Source organism: Poecilia reticulata, linkage group LG11 (genome assembly GCF_000633615.1).
Source record: "Poecilia reticulata strain Guanapo linkage group LG11, Guppy_female_1.0+MT, whole genome shotgun sequence".
NCBI lineage: Eukaryota > Metazoa > Chordata > Actinopteri > Cyprinodontiformes > Poeciliidae > Poecilia > Poecilia reticulata.
In genome coordinates this window covers 20,306,710-20,331,408 of record NC_024341.1, presented here as the reverse complement: position 1 = coordinate 20,331,408, position 24,699 = coordinate 20,306,710, and the positions used below count along the sequence as shown (strand labels likewise).

General features: G+C 39.1%; 1 protein-coding gene across 9 annotated transcripts in view; it reads left to right on the top strand.

Annotated features, from left to right (window-relative positions):
- rbms3 (RNA binding motif, single stranded interacting protein) overlaps window positions 1-24,699 on the top strand; it is a 333,346-nt gene that overhangs the window by 129,780 nt on the left and 178,867 nt on the right. For 7 of the 9 annotated variants that reach the window (XM_008422423.2, XM_008422426.2, XM_008422429.2 and 4 more), the window contains one exon: window positions 15,423-15,580. In XM_008422423.2, the coding sequence (XP_008420645.1) occupies window positions 15,423-15,580 (158 nt within the window). The remainder of the gene's footprint in view (window positions 1-15,422; window positions 15,581-24,699) is intronic. The other 2 variants (XM_008422424.2, XM_017307508.1) reach the window with 1 other exon arrangement.

Sequence of the window (24,699 nt, the reverse complement as noted above, 5' to 3'; positions counted from 1 at the left end):
TTTAGTAAAAAAGCATGAGCCATGTGATTAGAAAACAAACCAATGAAATGCAATCTTACTTGTGCATCTACAAAAAGATAAACAACCAAACCCTAATCTACAGTAATATTTACATTTTACAAGCACATTTCTGCAAGCTGAAAGTGATCTTAATGCTTTGCTCCAATCAGGGTCCTGATAGGAATGTAAACGAGAATCTATACAAGGAGTTAAAAATTAAAGTGAAGTGAAGGAGAGGTCTTCTCACCTCAAAGAGTGGGAAATCATCACCAAAATACCAGTAGAAACGTAGAAAAAGCAGGTCAGTATTTATAAAATGTATTTTTAAAAAGCATGTGATCCCTGTTGGGATTAAGTACGCAGCAACCCCCTTTCTAACTACATTTTATAGTAAATTATGACCAAATAAATAGGGAATTGCATTAAATCATTAGTTGTCAAAAGCAAGTAGAAAATGTCCCCAACGCAAGTATGACTTTATTGTTCTGAAAAATCTTGTATTTTACCGCCAAAATGTCAGAAATAAAACCAAAACTGCAAAAGTGTGAAATGGTAAAGGACCACAGTGACCAGCAGCTTCCCTCTTGTTGAAAATAGGGTGACTAAATCTTTGTGAGGGGTAATCCTAAACGTTTGCTAACACTTGAAAAGATTTATAATTCTTATTTATGTAAGAATTTGCCCTCCAACAAGTAGGCTAACACTTGACAATTTTGCACGTTTTTCGAAAATCTACATCCGTCTAACCTTTGGTGTGTGAAGCTGACTACCTACAAGTTATATGAATAAATGCAGCCTAGTCGGGGTAGAAACCTCCATTTACGCAAAACGTTTTTTTCCGAGCCTGAGCTAGACTGATAAATACATGAATGTGCTATAAACGTTGGCTTTTTTTTTTTTTTTTTTTTTCCCTTTCTCATCCTGCCATGAAGTGGAAATAAGTCATAACTTCAGTTACCTTTGAAGATCCAAATGGACTGATTGCGTCAGAGTTGGGTTTGTTTTAACCCAGATGGCCTGTGTTTATGTGTACTGGCTGTGATCCATTGCCGTGTCCAAGTGTTGCATGCATTAAACTCTTCCAGCAGCCTGGCAAGGACACAGCAGACCAGAGTCACTGAGGCAAGCAGTCAGGATACGTGGAAACATTACACCATTACACTCACCTACTCCTCAGACACGGTGACTTATCTCATGAATAAATCACACTATCAAGGTCCGAGCAACTCCGACACTGCATCTCTTCTTCTTTGGCAGTCGTCTGCTTCCCAATTCATCTTTTTTTTTTTCCCCTCTCTGCTACTTCTCTCTTTCTACTTCGCATCTTTTTTTTGTTTTTTTTTTTAAGTCGCTCGCTCTAGCTGGCTGCCCAACTGTGTTCACTTTATTTATCACGCAATTGTGACATTTTTTGGATAAAGCTACACACCCACTCTGATTGAACTCTGCTTGTGAGAGCAGGAAAACACTTGGGTTTCCAGTAAGTCATGCGACTGACAGACCAGGATGGCCAGCCCAGAAGAGGCTGTCTCTTGTCCTTTAAATCACTCAGAGATGCTTCTAAAAGGTCTCTAACTCGAGCATCATTCTCTTATCCAAACCAGTAAAAACAGAGAAAACATCTGTTTATGGGAGGGGAAACGATAATCTAATAGTTCAAGAAGAATAAATAAAAAAATAAAAAAAATCATTTTTTTTTTTTTTTACTTCTCTCTTTGATATAAAGTCTACACTTTTTTCCAATATCCCTTTCCTGATTTTGTGACATTTCCAGGTGTGTGCAAAGGCAGAATGTTGGATGGCAGTTCCAAATATTTCACAATGCGGCATTGTTCTCAGATTGAACTCGAGTAAAACAATCCCCTGTGTAGTCCCGATGCCGGCTGCTGACAGCACCTTTGCAGTACGCATGCATCGGCCCGAGGAGGCGGGCGGATACAGGTTATTTTCTGTTGAGTAATGCCGTTATTCCTTGAAGGGGGGGATACTTGCTTAACACACAGTGCGAGATCTGGCACAGCGTATTCTTTGCCCTACTAAACTCTTCTCAACACTATGTAAAAACTCCCCAATGGCGCTTAGACTGGGAGGAGAAAGGGGGTTAGGAGAGATTCAGAGAAGAAAGCACAAAGGAGAAATGGAGGACGAGCAGCCAGATGAGGATTGGGATGGATTTAGAGATGGATAGGAGCTGACTGAACGGATTGGGAAAGGTGAATAGAGGATAGAGGGAAGACTAGAAAGGGATGAGTTCTGTTATGGAAGGTTAGGGAGGAAAAAGAGGGAGGGGAATGGAGGTTCACAGAGTTTAGTAGTGAGGGTAGCTTAGTGTCTGGTGTACGTATGTATAAAACAAAACACTTGGGCTGTCAGGAGTTTTTTTTTTATTGTTTTATCCAATGTCAAAATACAAGGCTTGGGATAGAAAACAGGTCTATGAATAAAAAAAAGGTTTTTCATGATGTAATGTAGAAGCCAAATAATTCAGATTTAAATTCACATAAACTTGTCAAATGAGAATAATGGGAAACATGTTCCCAGCCTGCACAAGTGGAAGCTGGTTTTCAGGTAACAAACCAGAGTGTAGAGCACCATAAACATTGATGAGCAGATGATGTAGCAGCATATACTTATACATATAAGTATGTAATAAGTACAAGTACATCCTAGTAAGTTCTTGTAAGGTCAGGTAATAACCCAAGTATTTAAATGTATGAAACTTGGGAGAAATCTAAAATATACAGAAGACATGGGATGGGACGCTACGGCTTTGCACCATGAAGAGTGAAATAAAGACTCATCTTTTCTGAGAAACCCTCCTCACTCAATACATTTATCACACTAACATGCCAAACTTGCTCTTAGTGCTTCAGTGTAAGCAGTAAATACTTACATTAGGGTTTCCTACAAGACTTTTAACCAAACTGCTTTGGTTAAAAGCATCTGTTAAATGACTGACTGCAATTCTAAATACTTCTGACAAAGTAGGAAAAGTTTATATGAACTGCATGAGAACAAACAATGTTGTTCTTATTCTGCTGGCTGCAGTCAGCTGTTACCAGCAGTTCCTTTAGATCCAATGGCTTAAATGTGAAGTATTTAGAGACTGGACTTGATTGAAGGTTTCTTGAGGTATTCAAATTTTGATGGAAACGAGACTAAACTCGCAAAAACCTTTGAGTTGTTGATCAACTACAACACATTTTCTGTGGTGTTAAATGTTGCGATATTATTCTGTGAAGAACACATTTTTCTACAGTGTTGTATCAAAAGTGACCAGTACTAAGTCTCTTATTTTTAGATATGCTGCTCAGTTTTGCATGTACATTACGTTGAGGCATTCTTTTCCCCGCTTTTGCTCCTTTGTTTAAAGAAAGCAAAAGCATTCTCTTTGCCTTGATTGCCTGCTGCCGCCATGACCTTTTGTGAAACTCATCTGGAAGTTCACATCCATCAAAATCTCATTTACAGCCTGTCTTGCAATTAAATAGTGGCACCATTTCAGAGCCATTTTGTTTTTTTTGTTTTTTTTTAAAATGCACTGTAATATTTTTCAGCCGTAATGTCATTTTTTTAAAGCAAACTTCAGTTCCTGTGCTTCATTTGACTATATCCATGTGTTTAAAATTTGCCAGAGTAATAAAACCAAAAATGGTGGAGTAAATAGCCATTACAGATGTGGGCTTTTTCAATTCTAAGTTGGTGTAGCGGATTTCTTTTTGCTTCTGCTTACACACCTGATATTTCTGGCAGGGATGAAACGGGAACTCAGGTTGGTTAAGATCCCTGTGTGGAATCTCCGGATGGCTTTTTCAGATGTATGTCATAAAATAACTTTATAAACCACCTCAATCCAATCCTTCTTTGCTCTCTTGCTGATTTGTTATGGCTGTCTCCAGGCTTCCTGTCACAACAGTGGTTGGTGTTTTGTGCCAGTATTTAGTCTGGCAACTTTCAGGATGCTTCAGTGATTACATTCCTCTGGAGGAAACCCCCCCCCCAACACACACACACACAAAAAAAACTATAGCCACTTCTGCTCTTCTGTAGTTCACTATTGACATGCGTTTCATCCTAGCTTCATCATCTCATTACATGCCCATCCTGTAAGAAACTAAGAATCTAAAAAAATTATATATCTCACGTTCTCACTCACAAATTAGCAAATCTAGTCCTGACCTGGAAATATATTTCTTGAACAAGGTAAATTTGGATTAGTCACATAATAATCTGCCGTTCTCCCTTGTTCAATCTCTCTGCCTCTCTTCTTCGATTACCCTGACTGATAAGAAAGGCTTTTTAACGAAAATTCAAGACCGAACATCTGAGGGGAAGATCTCTTAAGGATTTATAACTTTTATTACTTTAGCTTTTTATTGTCTTAGCTGGAATGCGCATACCTATAGATGCTTATGCTGTATTGTGCTGCACTGCCTTTTTCACGAGTCTGTGCCGATATCAGGTTGTTTTAGTCAGATCGGTGTTGGCATCATTCAGTTATGCAAACATTACATAGTTCCTTTGACTTATGGCTGCTGGCACACAGTCAAACACACGTGCAGGTCTGAGGTCAGTGTCGGGCAGTAACTCGTGCACTAAGCTGTTGGGGAACTTTCAGCCTCTCTGCACCTTCTCTGTCAATTACAGGCTTATTTATGAATTTGAGCAAAGTTGACCTTCTGGAAGAGTGGACCTAAATTTGTTTGTCTGCAGAATAGCATGACAAATGGCTAAGCATCTCCGATATCAATCTGTCTCCTGTCTCCCTCCCTCTCTCTGCCTGACATTCTGCTATCTATAGTTGTTCATTCAAAATCTGGCAATTTGTCAAGCAATTGGCCCTGGATGTCAGACAAAGACATGCACACCTAGAGCTACTGTAGCATGAGAGACTGATATATTCCAGAGTAGACGAACGTTTAAAGGTGGGAGGTAAAGACGGATTGAGCTGAGTTTCCGTTACGCGGACTTTTCTTCTGTTTTTCGGGATCCGAGCGAAGCCTCGGCGTTCCAGGGCCGGGTGCCAGCCGATGTGTGTTCCTGCACTGCCAGGCATTTGTTTCAATGAAAAACAGCTACACAATGTCCTCTGCCTCCTCCACACAGTCCCGTGTTTGTACTTAAACTTCCTGTGAAAAACATAATTGACTCCTGAAGAATGTGCCCAATTAGTGGCGAAGAATAAGGGTTGGGGCTTAGTGGCTGCTTCTGGGTTTTGTTTTTGCTTTTTCTCTTTCAATTGAAACTGAACTTTCCACTTTCGCTCTTCTGGGTCCAGCGCTATAGTTACATAGCGGTCTCCAGTTAGCGTAACTTTCAAACATTATAATTGCTCCGACTTTCTCAAGTTGTCATAGTTTTTCAAAGTTCCCTACAAATTTTCAGTTTCTAATCAGAGATGGGAAATATTGTTTAGCTTTTGAATATATGGTGTGCACTATAGATCAGATATTCAAAAGCTTTCTTGTTCAGCACATTGATTTTGATGGTATATTTTCATCACTTAATTGCTCTAGTATGCCACTGCTTATGCTGCAAACTACTGGCAACTGATGTAAATTCACAAAAGATTTCTAAACACAGGGCAAGTGGTCAAACAGAAATGCTCATCCCTCAGGAAAATGTTGCTAATCCTTCTATTAAGTGAATCTAAAATAAAACGGGGTAATATTCAAGTGTTTAAAATATAGTTAATCTTCTGCAGGTTAAAGCGGATGTCGGGATTTAACCACCTATATTTTACCCATATATTTTAAATTTTCTCATCAGCACTGGCACTATTCTGTTTCTGAAAATAAATGTACAGTATTTCTCTGGTCTATTGTTTTTTCTTTAATTATTTCTGCAACCAAAACAATATTTTTGCAAATAAGTTCAGTTGCATGAGTTAAAGATGCTACCAAACAATCCTGCATTACATTTCTGCAAACCAATGCATATATTTGCTGGGTTTACCTCTAAATCTAAATAAAGATCCATGCTAGTGACTCCATAGAAAGTTTTTCTTTTTATAAATATAAAAAAAATCTATTTTGGGGGGAGGATGCATCCAAGTGGATTCAGTTGAACAGATTTAGAGCATTTGGTTTCCTAATATGTCCCTCTCTTGGTTGCCTTGCCTTTAAATGAGCATCTCTATCTGCCCACTCCTTCATTGCAGTCATCCTGCAGTCTCCACTCCCACACTGCAAAGCTTGCAAACAGACCCAGCTGGCTATAATGATGACAAATCAGCCCAAATATTTATGTCCATAGAGTTTCACTTTGTCTCTGCCCACGGCTCGCTCAGTGCTTTCTCTTACAGATTCCTCTGCGGCGGCCACTGTACTCCCAGCCAAGCCGTCATAATCTGCGCAGCACAAACACACTTAAGCCTCAGTTATGTCACCTAAACATTGGCTGACTCTTAATGTCCACAGAGAACCAAGTTATGGGTTGCTGGAGGACCGGTGCATGCAGTCCAGCTCCATTTTTAGGTTGTGTTTGAGGACATTGTCACCAACCAACCTGAAAGTTGAAGTGATGTGTATTTCATATTTCGTGTAAGGGGGAAATAAATGTTTACAACAGAATTAAATAAAATAAGAAGTGGGACTACAACCAGAATTATTTAAAACAGTAATTTTGAGGAATTTGTTTTGTATTTTTGTTCGTTTTAGTAGTGTATTCAGTTTGTTGAACATGACAAAAATATTTAAGCTAACCGTTTAAATAGAAATCCCAAGCATGGACTTGGAAAATGTGCAAACTCCATGCAAAAAAAAACAGCCCAGGTGAGGATTTTAACCCAGGACCTTCTTGCTTTAAGGCAACGGTGCTATTAATGAAACGGCACGAAGGCCCGTATCGTTTAGCTGCTTTTCAAACTGAGAAAGACTCCAGTAATTCCTGAATAGCAGATGTTTGTAGCTCATACTTGGAGAACTGTAGCAAAGAGCGGCATTTAGGGTTGGTGTGAGATTCATGTTGGCTTATGAAATAGGAGGTATTATAACTCTCGGTCAAACCGAAATAAAAGAGCGACTTCCCGCTGGTTGACATTGTTTGTTGGAAACGCATAACCGCATATCTTAAATTATTTTAAGAGCATGTTAATCTTCAGGTGTTAAAGGAGGCAATGTTCCGAGTGAGAGGTATGAATAAACAGTGTCGGTACGAAAGGCTGCTAGTTTTCATACCTAAAAAAAAAAAAAAAAGCAACTTGGGTATGAAAAAGCAAAAGCAACAAAGTGAGCAATACTCCATAAAATATATGAGTTGTTTTTCACACAACTAAAAGTCATGGGCTGAATTTGAAGGCAGTGTTTCTGTATTATGACACATGGAAAGTGGAAGCTGTTGAAACGAAGCGAGAACAGAGAGGACATAAAAAGAGAATATGGTTAGATGAAAGAGATCTTTAACAATTTTACCAGAGTGGGTAAACTTGTAGTTATATTTGTTGTAGTTTTTATCATCGTTAGCCAACCAGTGTGTTGTCAGACAGTCTGGTTGACTTCAGACACGTTGGCCTGTACGTGTCAGGTTTGTTCTTTTCTAGCTTGTCCTTTCTCTCCCTCTTCTGCCTCTTATAAAACTCCTAGACCTTCGATTTAACTCTGGCAGTTAATGGCTGTTAAATATATATATCCGTCTTGAGCATCTTTTTGTCTTTCTTCTCCTCATGCCCCCACATACAGAGAGCTAACAATCTCTTCTGCTAAGATGCATTTGGCTGTAGGATCAGCAGTGCTGCATTCCCAGGTGAATTGGGGATGATTTGCTATTCACTCCTCTGGCTATGCTTTACCAAGAGAGGGCCGTGGACACACACTGAACGAGTAAAGAAAGAGGACGACAGGCAGGTTTCCAGCGTCCCTTGCTCTTCTTTGAGCATTGAGATTCAGTCATGGTTTTTAAAGCACATGTTTTTGAGCTAAAGGTTTAGAAGCAGCAATCCAGGATGGATGGGGGATTTGTGTTCCTTCCGTGCTTAAAGGCTGCTGCGAATGCAGCCGACCGCCGAGCAAACTGTTAGTTCTGGCAGTTTGGAAGGGATGCCTCTGGGAGCATGCTCGCCTCTAAGAGTCGTTGGAGAAACTTTGCCAGCTTCATTAATGGAGAATGAGTTGGGAGGCTTTTTTCCTCCATTTTTAAGAGACTAGGTGTAATTTTTTAATATATATATATTTTTTACAGCAGTGTCTGACTGGACTGAAGAGAAATGCACAGAACAGGAAACGCATATTATAATACAGTAACAGACGCATGTGTGTGTGACTGCCTGGCGACCTGAAATAGCGGTGTCATGACCGTGTGCAGGCTTGGGCAGGGTTTTGCTGGCTTACTGATGATATTGACAGTATGGCCTTGTCTGGCCCAGTTCCAGTGTTGAGTTAGCTCCTCTGGCCTCCTATAAATCAGGCCCAATTACTACATCTGTGTGCAACCACCTCATTCAGCTCTGCCCTGCACTGCAGGGAAACACAGAGGAGGAAAATGATGTAAAAAAAAATGCTTTGATCCCACTTACTGAAACAACTGACTGTGATTTGTAAAGGTACTTATTCTTTACACCAGAATATGACATTTTCTTGTTTCTAACGTCTTTGAACAGATCAACAAATCATTCTAGAGTAAATTTAAAATGTTTATATGTATCTTTCATCCTCTGGAATTTCATTTTTCACCTTTGTTTCTCTTTTTGATTATTTTTTTCATTTATTGAAAGCAAAAAAAGTTGCTTAAAAATTAACCTCTGAACCCCAGGAACCTTAATACTGATGTAACTTCCTGTTTTTAATCTGTTTTTTGTTTTTTTTACTCTGTTTACAGCCCCTGTTTTAGATTATCTCCAAATGTTCCAAATAACTTGCAATTAAAATGCAATATTTTATGACTGAATCATCCCTTGCCTTACAGGACTTGGCTGTGTATTAAGGTAGCTTCTCTAAAATCACATTTACACTACATTCTATGTTCTGTAAAACTACACAGATTGACTAAAGCAAGTCTCTTATTGAAATGAGATTTAGTGACCCAATCAGAGCTGCATATAGAAACAAAGATGAATTAAAAAAAAGGCCTCTTGTGTGTGAATTTGTGGCACCTGTTGGTAAGAGACATATGCTGGGCAGCAATGAAACAATGTCTCTCATCTGTTAGGAACAAGACAAATTGGAAAGTTTAAAAATTTGAACTTGCTTGCAGCTCATGTGGGATATCTGCAGAGATCAATATCTATCAAAAGAGGCCCAAGGAAGGAACAGTGGTGACCCAGTGATAGAGGTTATATCTTCCATCAGCTCAATGACGCAGGTAGAAAGAGAGAAAACTCCCTCTCAAATTGCTGAAAAATATAAATGCTGTTTGTACATAGAAAAAGCTCACAGCATACAGTGCATTACAGGTAGGTATTTAAAGGACCACACAGCTGCAAGTCATCAAAGTGGCCATGCCAGCCACTGTCTATATTTAAGGCATACTATCCGAACTGGAGGAGTAGGCTATAGGAAGAAGTTGACTGGTTTGATGAAGATTTTCTATTTATCTGAAGCATTTGTTTCTTTGACATAAACCACTTTCCTAACTAACTATGCAAAGTTCCTACATTTGTTCATGGAAACAATATTTGATTGTAAGTGGGGCTTATTTTAGCTGCTTAATGCACTTCTACCCTGAGGCACAAATAATCCATGAAGAGTTGGAGAAGTACAACAAGATGTTTGAAGTGTTGAAAGGGCCTCAGGTCTAACACACCTGCATAAAATGTCTGAATGACCTCCTTAGCATGCAGTCAATATTTCATTCAGATGTTCTTAAAGTAACAGAACATTGCCCCCCCCTGAAGTTTCAAATCCCTGCTTTAGATGGTAGGATATTAAACATCACTCAAGATGGTGCAACACTTTTTACATCTCTAGATGCCCCCAGCAGCAAGGAATTGGTTTAAGTAACAGCAGCATTCATCACTTTTAAGTACATCCAGCTGGATTCAGAGATGTTGCAATGGAGTCAGTTGGAAATAAAAAGAAAAAAAAAAGTCATTTGCCAATTTTTGTACATGCTGCATTTGTTCTTGCAGCTGTAAATATCTCTGCCTTTTATCTAGGTGACGAACATTAGAGGGAGACGGCAGTAATGTTAGCTTTAAACTGCCCAACCTCCATCTCCATTCACACCATTTTCCTCATATTCTGCATGCATTGTATCAGCAAATGTTATCCTTATCCCCATCAAAAACCGTAAAGCTTCAAAACTGCATTGTAATTTTCTGCATTGTAGTATTTTGAGCCAAAAAAAAGAGAAAAGAAAATTCATATAGCAAGAAAAAAAAATGGACTTAACGGGTGCAGAGCCATTCTGCATTAAATTTTTCCCAAGTAAGCCCATAAACTGGTGTTAGATTTTTATTATGTGTTATGTTTTTTTATTTTTTGAAGATTAGGTCAAATAGGAGTCTGTTCTCAAGAGAACAGTAAATGTGCTTCATTTACACATTTTCTTTTGTGTGTGTGTGTTATTGATCTCTCACTGCACTTCCAGCTACATTCACCCACTTAAATTCACACATCAGTCAGTAAATTAAAGCCATCATAGGATTCAGACTCTTGCTTAACAACACCGACATGTGGGGTGGGGAAGCTGAGATTTGACTCCAGTTGGCAGACGACTGCTTGTGTTCGGCCAGCAACACGATTTTATTCTTGTATCCAAATGATTCGAAGCGCTATAAAACTGCATTGGCCGTTGTAGCTGAACCATCCAAAGTTCGCCTCAGAAAGCTGGGGATGTAAAAAGTTTGGGAACAAAACAAAATATGCAAACTGTTAGGAATAAAATGGAATTATTTTTTTTATTGATTTATTTTATTAAGCGTTAAAATCTTTTTTTTTTTTTTTTTGATATTATGGAACACATATTAGGTTCCGGCTGTTTTTAAATGACATTCCTGCTTTCAGCAACAAAAGAGGGCTACTAGCTCTGTTAAAGAAATGTGTGTTGTCCTTGTGTGGATGTGTGAATATACATTGCAATGCTATGGTGCCCTCAGCCTTTGCGACGCACGCTAGATTTATCACCCTCACTTAATACACTCATAAACATTCCCTGGCATGTCACACAGGCTGCGAACCCCCCTGCACGACTGGCTCGGTAAATTGGGCCTGTGTAAACCATTTTGCCTGTCTAAAATACAGTGCAGCAAATTGAAATCCCCAGTAAGTCTGCGTAGCGGCATGTCACAGCTGGGTAGGGAGGCGGCAGAATGGAGGTTTTCTCATTTACCACCTGGAGTTTTTTTTTTTTTTTTTCCCCCTCAAGTGTCATGACCAGCTTTTCTCCCGCTCTTCTCCGTTTCTCTTTTCAAGTCTTCCCATCAGGCTCTCTTTAACTTTCTGCTTCCCCTCCCTCCCACCACGACCCGACCTTCATCTCCCTCCTCGTGGAAATATACTATAACTGCTGCTTTCGGTCCTCGTCACTCTGACATGAGTCCAGTATTTATTGTGTATTTGGGAATCTTTTAGGCTGACAGGTTGAGGGCAAACTGCAGTCATTAAACTGTCCAGGAAGGGAAACAAGCTTGGTTATTAACCTCCAGGGTGGCAGCAGAGAAGCCCGCAGACAAGTGATTTTTAAAACGGCTGAATTATTTGGCAATGACCTGTGTGCCCACTAAATTTCTCTTACGCCTCTAAAACCGACTGCAGAAGGTTCCTCTAGCGTAAGCATATTAACTTGAAAAGCCTTTTTGGTTCTTTTAAAACATAACATGAAAACAGAGGATGGTTATTGGTCACTATTAGTTTTCAGCCATTCAGAAACATTCACTCTCTCGAGACCTTTGGCGCCCACCTTAGGCGCCCCATTCCTCATCCCAGAGCACTTTCCCAGCCTTTTTTCTTTTCCTCTTGGATAACCTCACTCTGTGCCTCTTCGCCCAGGACTGTAAGTAATGGGCTCATTTTGACCCTCCATGCCTCATTGTGTAAGATTTCAGCTTCTGACCTTAAAAAATGAAAGTAAATCGATAGGGTGGGACACATGAATTCCAAGGAGTAAAATTCAAGCCAAGCCTGGAGCCTAAGAAGGGGAGGAAGAGAGCTGTGTGGATCACTGAAGAACTTCACAAAAGCCTGAATGAAAGGAAGGGACTTTTGCATTAACGCACAGCTCCTAGAGCAACTGTCTACGTAGAGAGATGACATTTGCAACACTCTGAGTAAATTAGGCCACAGTGAATTTGGACAAAGCAACATGAAGAGCTGGGAGTAGGGGAGACAAAGGTAAAAAAAACAAAAAAAAAAAACCTCAAAGTCGAGGCTTGAACTGCAGCTGTGAAAGTTCAAGGAACTCTAAGAAGGTGGAACTAACTCAATAGAGCATTCAAGAGATTTAAATTCCTCTGCACAGCTGCCAGAGCACGGGACCATGAATAAATGTTGCTTAATTTTGTTCTTTCTCCTTGTAGCTTGTGCAACTATGTCCAGATGACAAGACAGAAGGCATTTAATGAATGATTTAGTGTTGATTTTTTAAAATCTTGAACTTGTTTTGAGTTGCATGAGTAGCTGCCTTTTCATTGCAGATGTGGGCAAATCTTTGTCTATGTTCTGCTAATGTTGATGAAACACAGTTTCCCAATTGCAGTGTCATACACCTTTAATCAAAAGACAAGTTTATTTAACATCTTCACTGGTTTCTGCTTTCTATAAACACCTACTTATGCCAATAGTTGGTAATAAATTAGCTGAAATATTGCGTACCTTCAGTTGTGTGCATTCTGCTTCTCTTGGCCATTTTAGTTTATTTAAACATGTCATTGGGTAAAGGATCCAAACATTTACATACCATCAAATTCTATCATGTAGATGAAGTACACCCACTGGCCACTTTATTAGGGACACATCGCTTTTGTTGAACAATTCATCTATTTGTGTTGTTTGCAACATGTTTTAAAACTTGAGTTCATTCAGGATTTTACACATTGATCACATCTTTACTTTTTTCCATTCCGTCATGACTTTTTTTTTTTTTTTCTAAACGTAATGATCTCATTAACATCTTAGTCTAAAACGTCAGTGCTCAGTGCCTCAAGTACCTAAAGTGGTCAAATAATTATTTTTTAAATTACACTGTCATGTCTTTCATTACCAAAATGGGTAACACTTTATTTGAAGGTAAGAAATAAGACACTTTTAATGCCAAGTTGACATTATTCAAAATGTCTTTGACAACTTGACATTAACCAAGAAATCATTACTGTTTAAACTTTACTTTTAATAACATAAAGATACCTAATTTTTAAAGTGCAATCAGTAATACTTTTATAACAAATTTATATCAGTAATGATTTCTTGGTTAATGTCAAGTTGACATAACAAAGACATTTTGAATAATGTCAACTTTGTATTAAAAGAGTCATAATTTACCGAATGACACTTTATGACGATAGTCATAAATATTCATGTTCATGACATGCGTTATGTCAGGTTTATGACAGTGTCATGACAGTCTTATTCACCCCCTTCAAATAAAGTGTTACCCAAAAATTCAGCATGCTGAGGTGAGTTAATCTTCATCAGGGCAGACAGAGCTTCTACACAGCTCATATGGCATTACATGAGTTAATTATGGTGTTCTTTTTAGAAGATTTGAATCAACGTAATACATATTCTCTGTAAATAATGTGGTGGGGTGTATATGCTGCCACTGTGAGTTGCAGTAGGCTACAGAATTTTTGTACGTGTGAAAAATGTCTCATCAAATGACACACGCCAAGATGGATAATATGCAAAGAAAAGAAACTTACTTAGACCCAGATATCTTCATGCGTTAGTGTGAAGGGGCTATTCAATTGTCTTCTGTGCTGTTATCTTTAGATGATCTCGCATGATTTGGATTTGAACTGGATAAAGTCTTGGTTTGTTACCGACATGTTCTAGGTGGCTGTTTTTGCACCTGTATCGAGAGAGAGCTCCTTCTGTGTTCTCATGCTGTGTGTGTGTTCTTATCAGTCTATGATTGTATTCCAGCATACAGTGTGTGTACGTGTTAGCATGGCACAGAGAGTGGCTGCCCATCAGTTCCATTTAGCTCAGCGTGGTAATTGGCCATCCATTGATGGACGTGGCTCCCTCTTCACGCTCCAGGGACCCCGGCTTTTTGTCTGAGAAGTGGGAGTAGACACGCTGGCATGGCACACACGCTTAAAATAGCGCATCAAATCAGCCATGCTCCAACAGTCGCTGTTAACGTGTGGTGCAAATCGGAGGGCTAATGGTGTGAGTGTGTGTGTGTGTGTGTTAAACTGAGTGTGTGTGTGTTTTCACAGCATGGTTTAAGGTCCTCCCCTGGGAGGATGAGGGTTAACCTGGTTAACTAGAGCTGTTGGTGGTATTTTCTTATGTCTTCCTCTCTACCTGGACATCTTCTTCTCTTCTGCTTTATCAATCAGTATTTTATTTATTTATTTATTTTTTTTTTGCATTGCACATAGTCTTTTTCTTTTTCCATGTCTTTTTCCCGTTCTTTTTGCTCTCTCCCTCCTCTCTTACCCACGGGGCTTCAGCTCTCCCTCGCTGTCATTATGTGCAGTGTCCCTGCAATAGAGATATAAATGGTCTGTGAGCAGGGGGCCCTGACTCCTGTACCATAAATCCACACAAACAGAACAAGCAAATAAAAAGAGCCAGCGATAGGTGGGGCGGGAGGAAGTCGAGTAGGAAAAACAAAGGAGGAATCAAATTTTGAATAAGTTTTGTGAGCTGAGGATTACACTGAAAAAGACATTCATATGTGGATGGTTATAAAATATACTGGAGTGGATTATTGCATCAGGATCTCACACCCTCGGAGGTGAAAATTGTTTCGCAGTGTAATGAAATTGGTTCTGGCAATTTCAGTAGAGAGCAGGATCTTGCCATCATTTAAAACTGTTTATAATCTGCTGGAAGCCATATGAAGTCTAATTTGTGAGAGCCTCCTCAGTGAACTGTTTACTTAAAACATAATGAAGTGAACTGGAAAACAAAAATCATATGCTGCATTCATGATCTCACCTGAAAGCCCTTTTGGAACGCTGTTATTGTGGAAAGCAATTTTTTTTTTTCCTGTTTCCGATTAAAGGGACGATATTAAAATATGTATTTATTACGTGCTGTTGTGTTTTTATCTCTTAGGAGATTAAATCACTGTTGCTTTCTGTCTCACAGCTGCCCTAAAATGTCGTCTTTTAATTGTTATGCTGAATTTGTAGTGCTTGCTGTTTCTTCAAAAGCTGTATATATTTTTTTCCAACACATTTTTAACTCTCTCGTGAAGCATTGTTCCACCTCATCTTAGTATCTTTAACTTTTTCCTCTTCTCACATAATAGTTTTACTGAAAATGTATTTTATCAGTTTGTGCTAAATCCTAGTTTTCTCCTTGTGTTTCTTCCAGCAGCCCTATGCTCCACCCCCTCATCCCATGGCTCCTCCCAGCCCCAGCACCAACAGCTGCAGCCAGGGAGGGGCGGAGCAGCTCAGTAAGACCAACCTGTATATTCGTGGTCTGCCGCCTGGAACCACCGACCAGGACCTTATCAAGCTCTGCCAACCGTAAGTACACAAAGACGTCAAAACATAATACCAAATTCCCGTTCGCAAATGTGCAATCGGCTTCATGTTGGATAACGCCTGCTAAAAAAAAAACAAAACGTGTGCTATCATTTCAGAAGGTGATGTCACAGGTAGAGAGGTTCTGTTAAGGATTTTTTTCTTTTTTCTTCCAGTCAATTAGGATTGAATATAAAAATTCAGTACTACAATAGTTAATAAATTTCATATATGCTTAAAAATTATTGACAGAAATATTTTATTGATTGGTGTGAAAAATCAGATCATTAGGTCAGGGATGGTGGTTGCCTTTTCCTGCCCAGATGTCAGTCACCCCAGAAGAGGTCGAAGACTTTCTCACATTATTTAGTTGCTTTGGACTCTTATATTTGTACTTCATAGCATTTGTTCTCAGTTTGACTCGAGGCTTCGTGTCTATTGAGTGCCACTCTTTAACTTTACTTGTATAATTTTGCTACATTTATCGTGTTTTGCTTGGATTCAATTTAAAATGTGCTTACATCTTCAGTTCCATAGCTCTCCATTTAATACTGGGTCATGTTTTTAATTACTTACTTTTTAGAAATAATTTCTAACCAGTCCTTTATTTTGGAAATAATTCTTTTCCAGTGTATACATGTCTGCTTTTAATGCATGAAATAAATTACCAGTAGTCCTCGGTTTATACAAATGGTGTGATTAAACTAAGCAGTTCACCTCTTATGAGCAGACTGCAGCATGAAAAAGGTCCATACCTTGCACGCACTATTAAGCTGCTACCAACTGAGTGCGTTTTAAAGTTCCACACAAAGAAGTACTTAGAATGCTCAGGCGAATGTTCTCGATGGAGAAGACACACACAAACCTCCCTGCACACAGCTCAGTGAGGCCTAATAAAGCCTAGATTGGACCACATCCCCCAGGAATCACAGACCAAGCCCTCATCAAGCTGTAACACACAGTCACATGGGCCTTCCTTTTCCTCTGTATCTCTGTCTCTCAAACACACACACACGCACAGTCTCACACACACACACAAGCAGCTTTGTTCAGCTTTATTAAGTCCTTTTCGCTCCCAACATGGTGAAAACGAGGTCAAGATCATTAATGCAGACAAGGCCAGCAGATTGTGAAATGCAGGCTATGAGTGAATCTGTCTGGTTGCATAACCTTTTCTTGGCCATTTTTCCAGAAATGTCCTGGTCAAACGTGGCCAATTATTCAATGATGTTTTGGAGACGGGAACATGCCGTCCACTATATTGGGTAATGCTCCCGGTAGTCGTGTCATAAGTCATGCATTTATTCTTGAAACTCGCCATCAAGATTCCATTAGGTTGAGAGGCGGCCCAATAGGATTTGGAAAAGCACTCAGCGTTTTGACATTGGATATCTCTGGTTTAGGCCTTTCTAAATGCATTCCGCCCCCCGTTGTACACAGTTGGGCAGTTTCAGTTTGATTTCTAATTCTATATGATCTTAAACATTTTGAGCACCACAGTTTGAAAGGTCAAAACACATCAGAGCTTATGCAAAATACTCTGGGATTGTGGATTTGCATTTTAATGTTTTTTTTTCTCTCTCTCTCCATATTATGGAAAGCAAAAGGCTTTTGTCTTTTCCTGCATGGATTTGCCGTGCTGTCCTCTAGTGGCTGTCCTCCTGTTCAGCTGCTTCCTTGGTTCTTGCTCGTCCTCTTGTCTTATATCGCCCATCTTTCCCTCTTTGAGCCCCCAAGGTTGCCCGAGGTTTGCTATGCTAGTGAAAATTCAATGCCACTGAAACTTTAATTAGCCAGACTGTGTTTCAGTGGCAGGCGGGTGGCAGCATTTTAGAAAAGGTCATTCAACTGTTCTGCAGAAACCAGCTCCCTGGGTTCCCTACAGCTTTTTTTTTTTTTTTTTCCTTCCCAGATGCCCTGGCACTTTTCAACACACAAAGCTCCTCCTCTCATGGCTCCCAACCCTGGCAGCTCTCCCAGGGAGACTGAATGTTAAACATAAACTCTCACTAAATATGGCAGCTTTATTTTAAGGATAAAGAAAATTATTTTAATCTCGTTAGCAGGCTTAGGTAATTTTCATAATCATAAGCAAGGGCTGGTAAGCTTGCTCAGACAATTTCTGTCATTATTTCTGTGGCTTCTGGCTGCTCTGTCACATGCAAGCACCGCTTGAGTCCTGGTTCACCTCTATATGGAAAGCAAAACCAACTGCTGCCAAACTGCTGCATTCTTGTCAAGAAGCCATATTGTAGCTGCTGATTTGACGCCGCAAATTACAATAAAATAAAGTTGACAAAATAATGGAAGATATTTTTCTGTTGATGTGCTTGTAACCTTGCTCTGTGGAACTGAAATTTTATTTCCAAAATTCTGTTAAATTCACTTCAAGCAATCTTCTCCACAGCTTTAACATATCTCATAATTTGTTCATAAAATTCAAAAGTGTAACATAAATAGCAGATAGATTATCTTCCATAGTTACGCATTTTCTTATTTATTTTCTTATTATTTAACTTTATACATTTGAAGCCTGGCCACTGCTGTGAATGTCAAAAATAACACATTTGTAGGTACTTGAGTTTGGGAAAATATGATATTTTTGAAATTGTAAATGTGAATAAGCCCTGTAAACACATTGAACACAATTCTTTGCCTGTTTGACTTGAGCCATTGACCCATGTTTGACCCGTCTTTTTCATCAATTTTGATGAATAGTACTTTTTCTACATAAATACCCCTTAAATTTCAGTTTCTTAAAAAGTTAACATGGGAGTTTTCTACCAGATGCTCTACTAGGAAGTTTAAAGGCCATTGCTAAAGTTTTGAATAGCTATTTAATGGAAATAAAAGAAGAAAAAATGTGGAAAAGTAAGAAAAAAATAAACCTCACAGCACATCCTTAAGAGAATTATGAACACATTCAATAGTTTGACAGATTCATAAGGAGTGGTCTGCAGCTTTAGTTGGTGCCTCAAGGGCTCCAAAGGTATTCAGGATGTAGGCTACAACGACCAGATTCCTTGGACTAAGCCACTTCTAAACCAGAGACTACTTTACCTATGTCATGGAGGCAAAAGACTGAGCCATTGCTCATATAGTGTAACATTTTAATTGAATTATCTAAAATAAATGCACTTGTTCGGGATATTTACATTTATCAGTGTGATACATACTGGCACATTTAAATTATCAGTTGACCTTAAAAGATGAAGTAGCTCACATAATCTGCCGAAATAATTTTCAAAAATCCTTTTAGATCAACTAATAAATGATGATGGCTGAATTGTGTGGTTTTGCATGGTGTTCACTCAGAGCGTGATGGAGACTGAAGGTGTTCTTTGTTTTTAATGTGCATGTCATTCTTTACAGTCTATTTTAGTTTTCTTTCATCACCGTCATTACACCCTTGTAACTGAACCTTGCTTCGGTGCAACAACAATTTGCCTATAAAAACATCTGGATGTGCCATTATGTTTAATTAATGCCAACTTTTTTTTTTTTAGAATCATTTTTCCTTTAATGTCTCTGTTGTCCGTGGGCGTAAAATTAAATGCTAAAGAAAACCAGCCTTTCAACAGTGGTTAAGGTTACTTGCCGCAAGCTGTTAGATGAGTTATTAAATGAATTTGGGTGGGTACTTAATCTCTGCTTTATTCATCTGGCTGGATGAAGTTCTTCACCAACCATCAGCCTGATATATGGCTGCAGCAGGGAGGCCAAAGGAGTGGGGTGGGAATAGTTGGCTGAACACACAGTTCGTGAGAGGTCTTCCCACTTGCCTTGCCTGGCTGGATGACTGGATGAATATAGGAAAGGAGAGAAAAAAGCAGTGGCTAAAACAGCCGTTGTTGTCTTTTTCTTTAGCCTCACCAGCTATGTTGAGGCACCGGGCCAACCCGTAAGTCCAACACCAACTGAGGGTTGCAGCCAACATATTCAACCATCAAACCCAACACACCCTTGAGTCGCTTTGGTGTAAAGTAAACTTTTGAAGACCTTTTGTTGTTGGTGACCGGATCTAAGGCTGTGACCCCACCCCAGGACCCTATTAGGGTGGAGTCGTGCCCTGAAGGTCTAAATTAAGAATGATCATTAGAGCCGAGGCCAACATAGATAAAATAGTTCAGATGTTTTTTTCCAACAATACGGAGACTAAAATTGAAACCACCACAAAAACAAAAGGACCAGAGTGGGTTGAATGGTCCAAACTCCATCATTTCATTGCTTTTATTTTTCCTCACCCTCTCATCTTCTTCCTCCTCCACCACCCAACTCCCAGTCTGCTTCTCTTCAGCCATTTTCAGTCATGGCTGAGCCACAGCTGTGCCCTCAGTGGAATTGGTTTCTGCATGCATGCACCGACTTGGTCACACAAATAGAACAAGCCAAATCAAGAGCTAATCACCACCAATTGTGCAAATAACCTTTCCCATGTGTCTGAGGGAGTTGTGGAGGGGCAGCTGGAGATTACGGCAGGAGGGGCAGGAGGTGGGACCGGGAGGTTTGTTTAGTAGATTAGGTGGATTGCAAAAAGGTGACCCAGAGACCACCTGTTTTTATTAAAGGGAGACCCCAGCAGTCACAAAAGCCAAATTGGGCCTAATCCTCCATCAAAGCTGGCCCATCCCATTCCCCTGGCTTTTCAAAAAGTGAAACCAGGGGTGAAAAAGTGACTAAAGATTATTCTAGTTTCAAAGATTCCCCAACACTAAGCCCTTCAAATAGCTTGTAGCTTCCAAAACCGAAACTGGTTTTTACAAATATCTTACAATATTCTTAATATTCAATCATCCTCACTTTCATAAACTAATGGGAACGAAGCTGCCATGCAAGAAACAACTTCTATATATCTGTAATAAAGCTAATCAATTCTTAAATATATTTTTCTTGTTAAAACAGCCCTAATAAAATACCAAGAAATCCTTGTTTTAGTCATTTTAAAAACTAATTACTATTTTGTTTGTTCGAAGGTTATTGATTTATGATTTTATTGTGATCAGTTTTAACAGATTTTTTTTTGGTATCTTATTTACAGCTGTGGACATGCAAAGATTTGCATGTCCATAAGATTTAAGTTTACAACTTTGTTTTTCTTGTGTGTTTTTGTCAGTGCAGCACACATAGTGGGATTTCCAAACAATCTAGATTGCAACAAAATGTTTGTTAATGTAACTAATGGTTAATCTGTAGCTAAGCCACATCTCCTTTCATTCATGACTTGAAAGGATTGTGTTGCTTAACTTTGTCTTAAAGTATATAAGAAAAAAACATTTTTCAATGTGCTCAACTATTAATAGCTACATCCCCAAACATCAACTTTAGAGCAGGGATGAGAGCACCAGATTATTCAGCCCTATGCTACTTTTTGAATTATTTATTCCCCATTACTGTAAACATGACACATGGACTGTTTGCCTATTTAGAGCCTGACGAGTATTCCCCTTTCACTTTTACACTTTAGTCAACTTTGCCGATTTTTCTTTTTTTTTTTTTTTTGCTGGTGTGTGGAATTGCTTCTTTTTCACTTCTAAGTAGTTTCTTAGAAGAAGGAACATCCCCAAGGAAACAATGGAACATCACATTGGCTTGCTGATATGGAAATCATTTCTTTACCCCTTTCGTTCTACCCACCTCCAACACAATGCTTTGCATTTTATGTCGGTTCATCCACATAGAAGGAGACAGAGTTTTAAGCTGAAGCAGAAGTAGCATTAGAGTGCAGGATACAAAAAGACTGACTGACGTCGGGGACAAAGCCAGGAATTTTGCGACTCCGTCTCGCTGTCCTCCCTTCCAACATTTTCTTTTCTTTTTTTTTCTCCTATTTCTCTTCAGTGAATTTTCCTCTTAACGTCGTATCTAGAAAGCGAACGCAGCTCCATTGAAGATGAGATGTGTTCATTTGTGCGTATCAGACAGCGGTACATGTTGTGCAGCTTTGACAGGTTGGACATTTCTGAACAAACAGAGGCAATTCTATAAAGCTGGCTTTGAAAACAACCAGCTTCGTGTGTAAAGAGTGCCAGAGAGATTTTAGATACCTACATCGTTTGGCTTTTCTTGATGGAGACTCTCAGATTACACATTTCCCAGTAATGCTGTAAAGATGATCATCCAGCATCTATATTCCACTGCATGTTCTGCATATTTATTCATTATAACCTGGTTGTGATGGGCAAAATTCCAGATGTCATTTTGGAAACACAGGGGAAGTAGCTGATCCAATGGGATCAATGGATTGTCACATTGTCTTTTTTATTATCTGTTCAGTTCAATCAATCAACCTCGTACCAGATGCATTTACTTAATTACAAACTAAGCTTTAAAATTGGAAAGAAAGTGATGGACTTGATATGGTCATCCGTGGTGGACAAGCTGATCCTAGTAGATCAGAAACTTCAGATCACCTGGGAATTTTCCACACAACCATGTTTCCTTTACAGGGAATGGTCTGAAAATATCAAGTGAGTTTTATGCGGTTCTGTGAAGTCGGAGGAGAATGGGCAAACTGGTAGGAGGTCTTAGTGAGGTTCAGCATCTGAAATACCAAGAGGTTACAACCAAGTTGTGTGGAGTTTCATCTCTGAACTCGGAATACATCGAACCCTAAAGCAGATGGTTCAAACCGCACTGCGTCCAACTCCTGTCACTCTCGCTAAGGACAGAAAACAAACTACAATTTGCACAGGCTTAATATTGCTGATCAATAGAGGATTGGAAAAATGTCACAGAGTCTGATTAATCTGTATTTCAGTTGCAACGTTTACATTGTTGGGTCAGAATTTAGTGGCCTAAAGGGATGAAGGCATCCTCCTTGTATCACTTTAGACTGGTGGTGATGTAAATGTGTTTGGCACACTGTGGGTCGCTAATAGCATTCTTTAAATGCCACTACCTACTTAATATTGTTGCTAAACACGTCCTTCATTGTATGACAAAATGTAGAGTACTCACCACCATCTACTTCCAGCAGAAGCTTGAATCGTTCAAACTTGTTGTTGAACATAATGCATTTGGCCATCGTCACCAGATCTCATTGCAATAAAACTCCCTTGGTATGCAGTAAAATGTGAGATCTGCATCATGGATGGTGCAGCTGAGAAATCTATCGCAGATGCATGAAACCATCACGTCAATTTGGACCGAAATCTTTGAAGAATGATTGACATCTTTTTGAACGATTGTTGGGATGAATTAGGGCACTTAACAAGGCAAAAGATGGAGCAACCTGGTGTTAATAAGATGTCCCTATTAATGTGGCCAGTGAGTGTATTTTAGCAATGTATGATGTCGACTGCAGGGACATATAGAACTATATTGGTGTCAGGAGTGTAATGATTCCGATGATTCACAATATTTAGTTTGCAAAAGTCAACATGAGACTTGTTCTTTTTGGGGATGAGCAAAAGAGATCTGAAAGATCTCCCATCTAGTCTCATTGAGAAATCAGATCAAATGAATTGAGGTAGAAATGTGATGGACAACATTTAGAACAAATAACGTGTACTAAAGGTGATTCTACAGATTCACAAATCTATGACTTGTCAAAAGACGTAAAATTCTAATTGAAATCATTTTAAAATAATTTAGTAAAATCTGGCAGGAAGTTAACAGTGGAAGAAAAAGATGAACCATCAATGAAACTATTTTATCAACTTGACAGACTAAATTATAGGAAATTTAATTTAAAAAAAAAGAATTCTGTGATTAAGAAGCTTTCCTGGTGGGGAAAAAATATGAAAATTGTTATAAAATTTATTTAAACTTTAACACAGTGAATTCTGACCACATGTTTAAAAAAAATAAGTCATTTGCCTTTTAAAGTGCCTGAATCACTGCAGCTACAGAATATTGCTCATTGCAGAACAATTCTTCTTTTCTAGGATTCAGGACATTTTCAATGGTTTTTAATTAACTTGTCATCCACCTCGAACTCTGCAGGTGAAATAGTTTTTCCGTAGAATGGAAGCGCATTAGTAGAGAAGGGAGGGGAAAAAAAGACTGGAATGAGACTCTTTGATGACTGCAAATAACCACAGTGTGTGTGTGTGAAACCAGAGCCAACTTTAACAGATGGGTTTGGTGATGTACACCGGCCAAGATACTGTAGCTGCACTGTTATGTAGAAGATGAATGGTCCTTGGACAGTGCATTGATTTTTATTTTTATTTTTTCAATTTTCTGTTTTTTGTTTAGCAAAATATCTCTTAGTGATTCACCAGTTATTTTCCTTTTTATCTGGTATATTTCCATTTATGGAGGCAAATGAAGGCCAATTTAACGTCCACCAAAACTGCATTATTAACTTTCCACCCCGGCAGTCACCTCGTTTATGTCTTTGAGTAGTTTAAGATGCGAGAGCAAACATTTGTCAGTTTACAACAAACCCACCAGTCTCTAAACTGTTCCAGCTGCGCATTCATTTGAAATCTTGGATCGCCACAGCCATTTTACTGATGTTACAAAAAATACATCTTCGACTTCAAACTTCAAATGTGCAAATCAGCTACAGCAGTAAACGTTTTATTAGACTGTTTATTTCAAATTAGCTTTCAAGAATCAGATGTTGGGGGGGAGGTGTGGGGGGTGATTTTAAAATTGAATATCGTAAACAATACATCTCGTGTTGTTTTGGTAATAAAGGTCACACAAAGGGCCTTTCCGCACCAGATTAGGACCACCTTAAAGGCATCAGTTGTTAAATGTTGATACTGGATTAGATCTTTTAGCGTGTGGAACAAGTAGCCCATAGCAGCCGTGATGCCAATAGAATTACAATAAATTACTTGGACAGCTCCCAGTAATTAGGTTGCAGCCTTGGTGCCTCTCTTTTAGATTCTCTAATGAACAGTCAACACTGTATGCGCTTCCCACCCACCACCCCAGATACGCCACCATGATGAGCGACCAGCATCAACGTTTTGTTCGCGTTTGAAGCAGTCTATAACGAAAACGAAATTGCACAACATCTTTGATGGACTACACGAAACCTCCAAGACTCCACAGAAAACATCTATATGCTGGCTGATTTTTAATCCCCTGTTGCTGTCACAGTTTGGTCTGAAGGAGTTCTCGATTACTGAAAGACTTTGACAAAAACCTGTCAATAATAATAATAA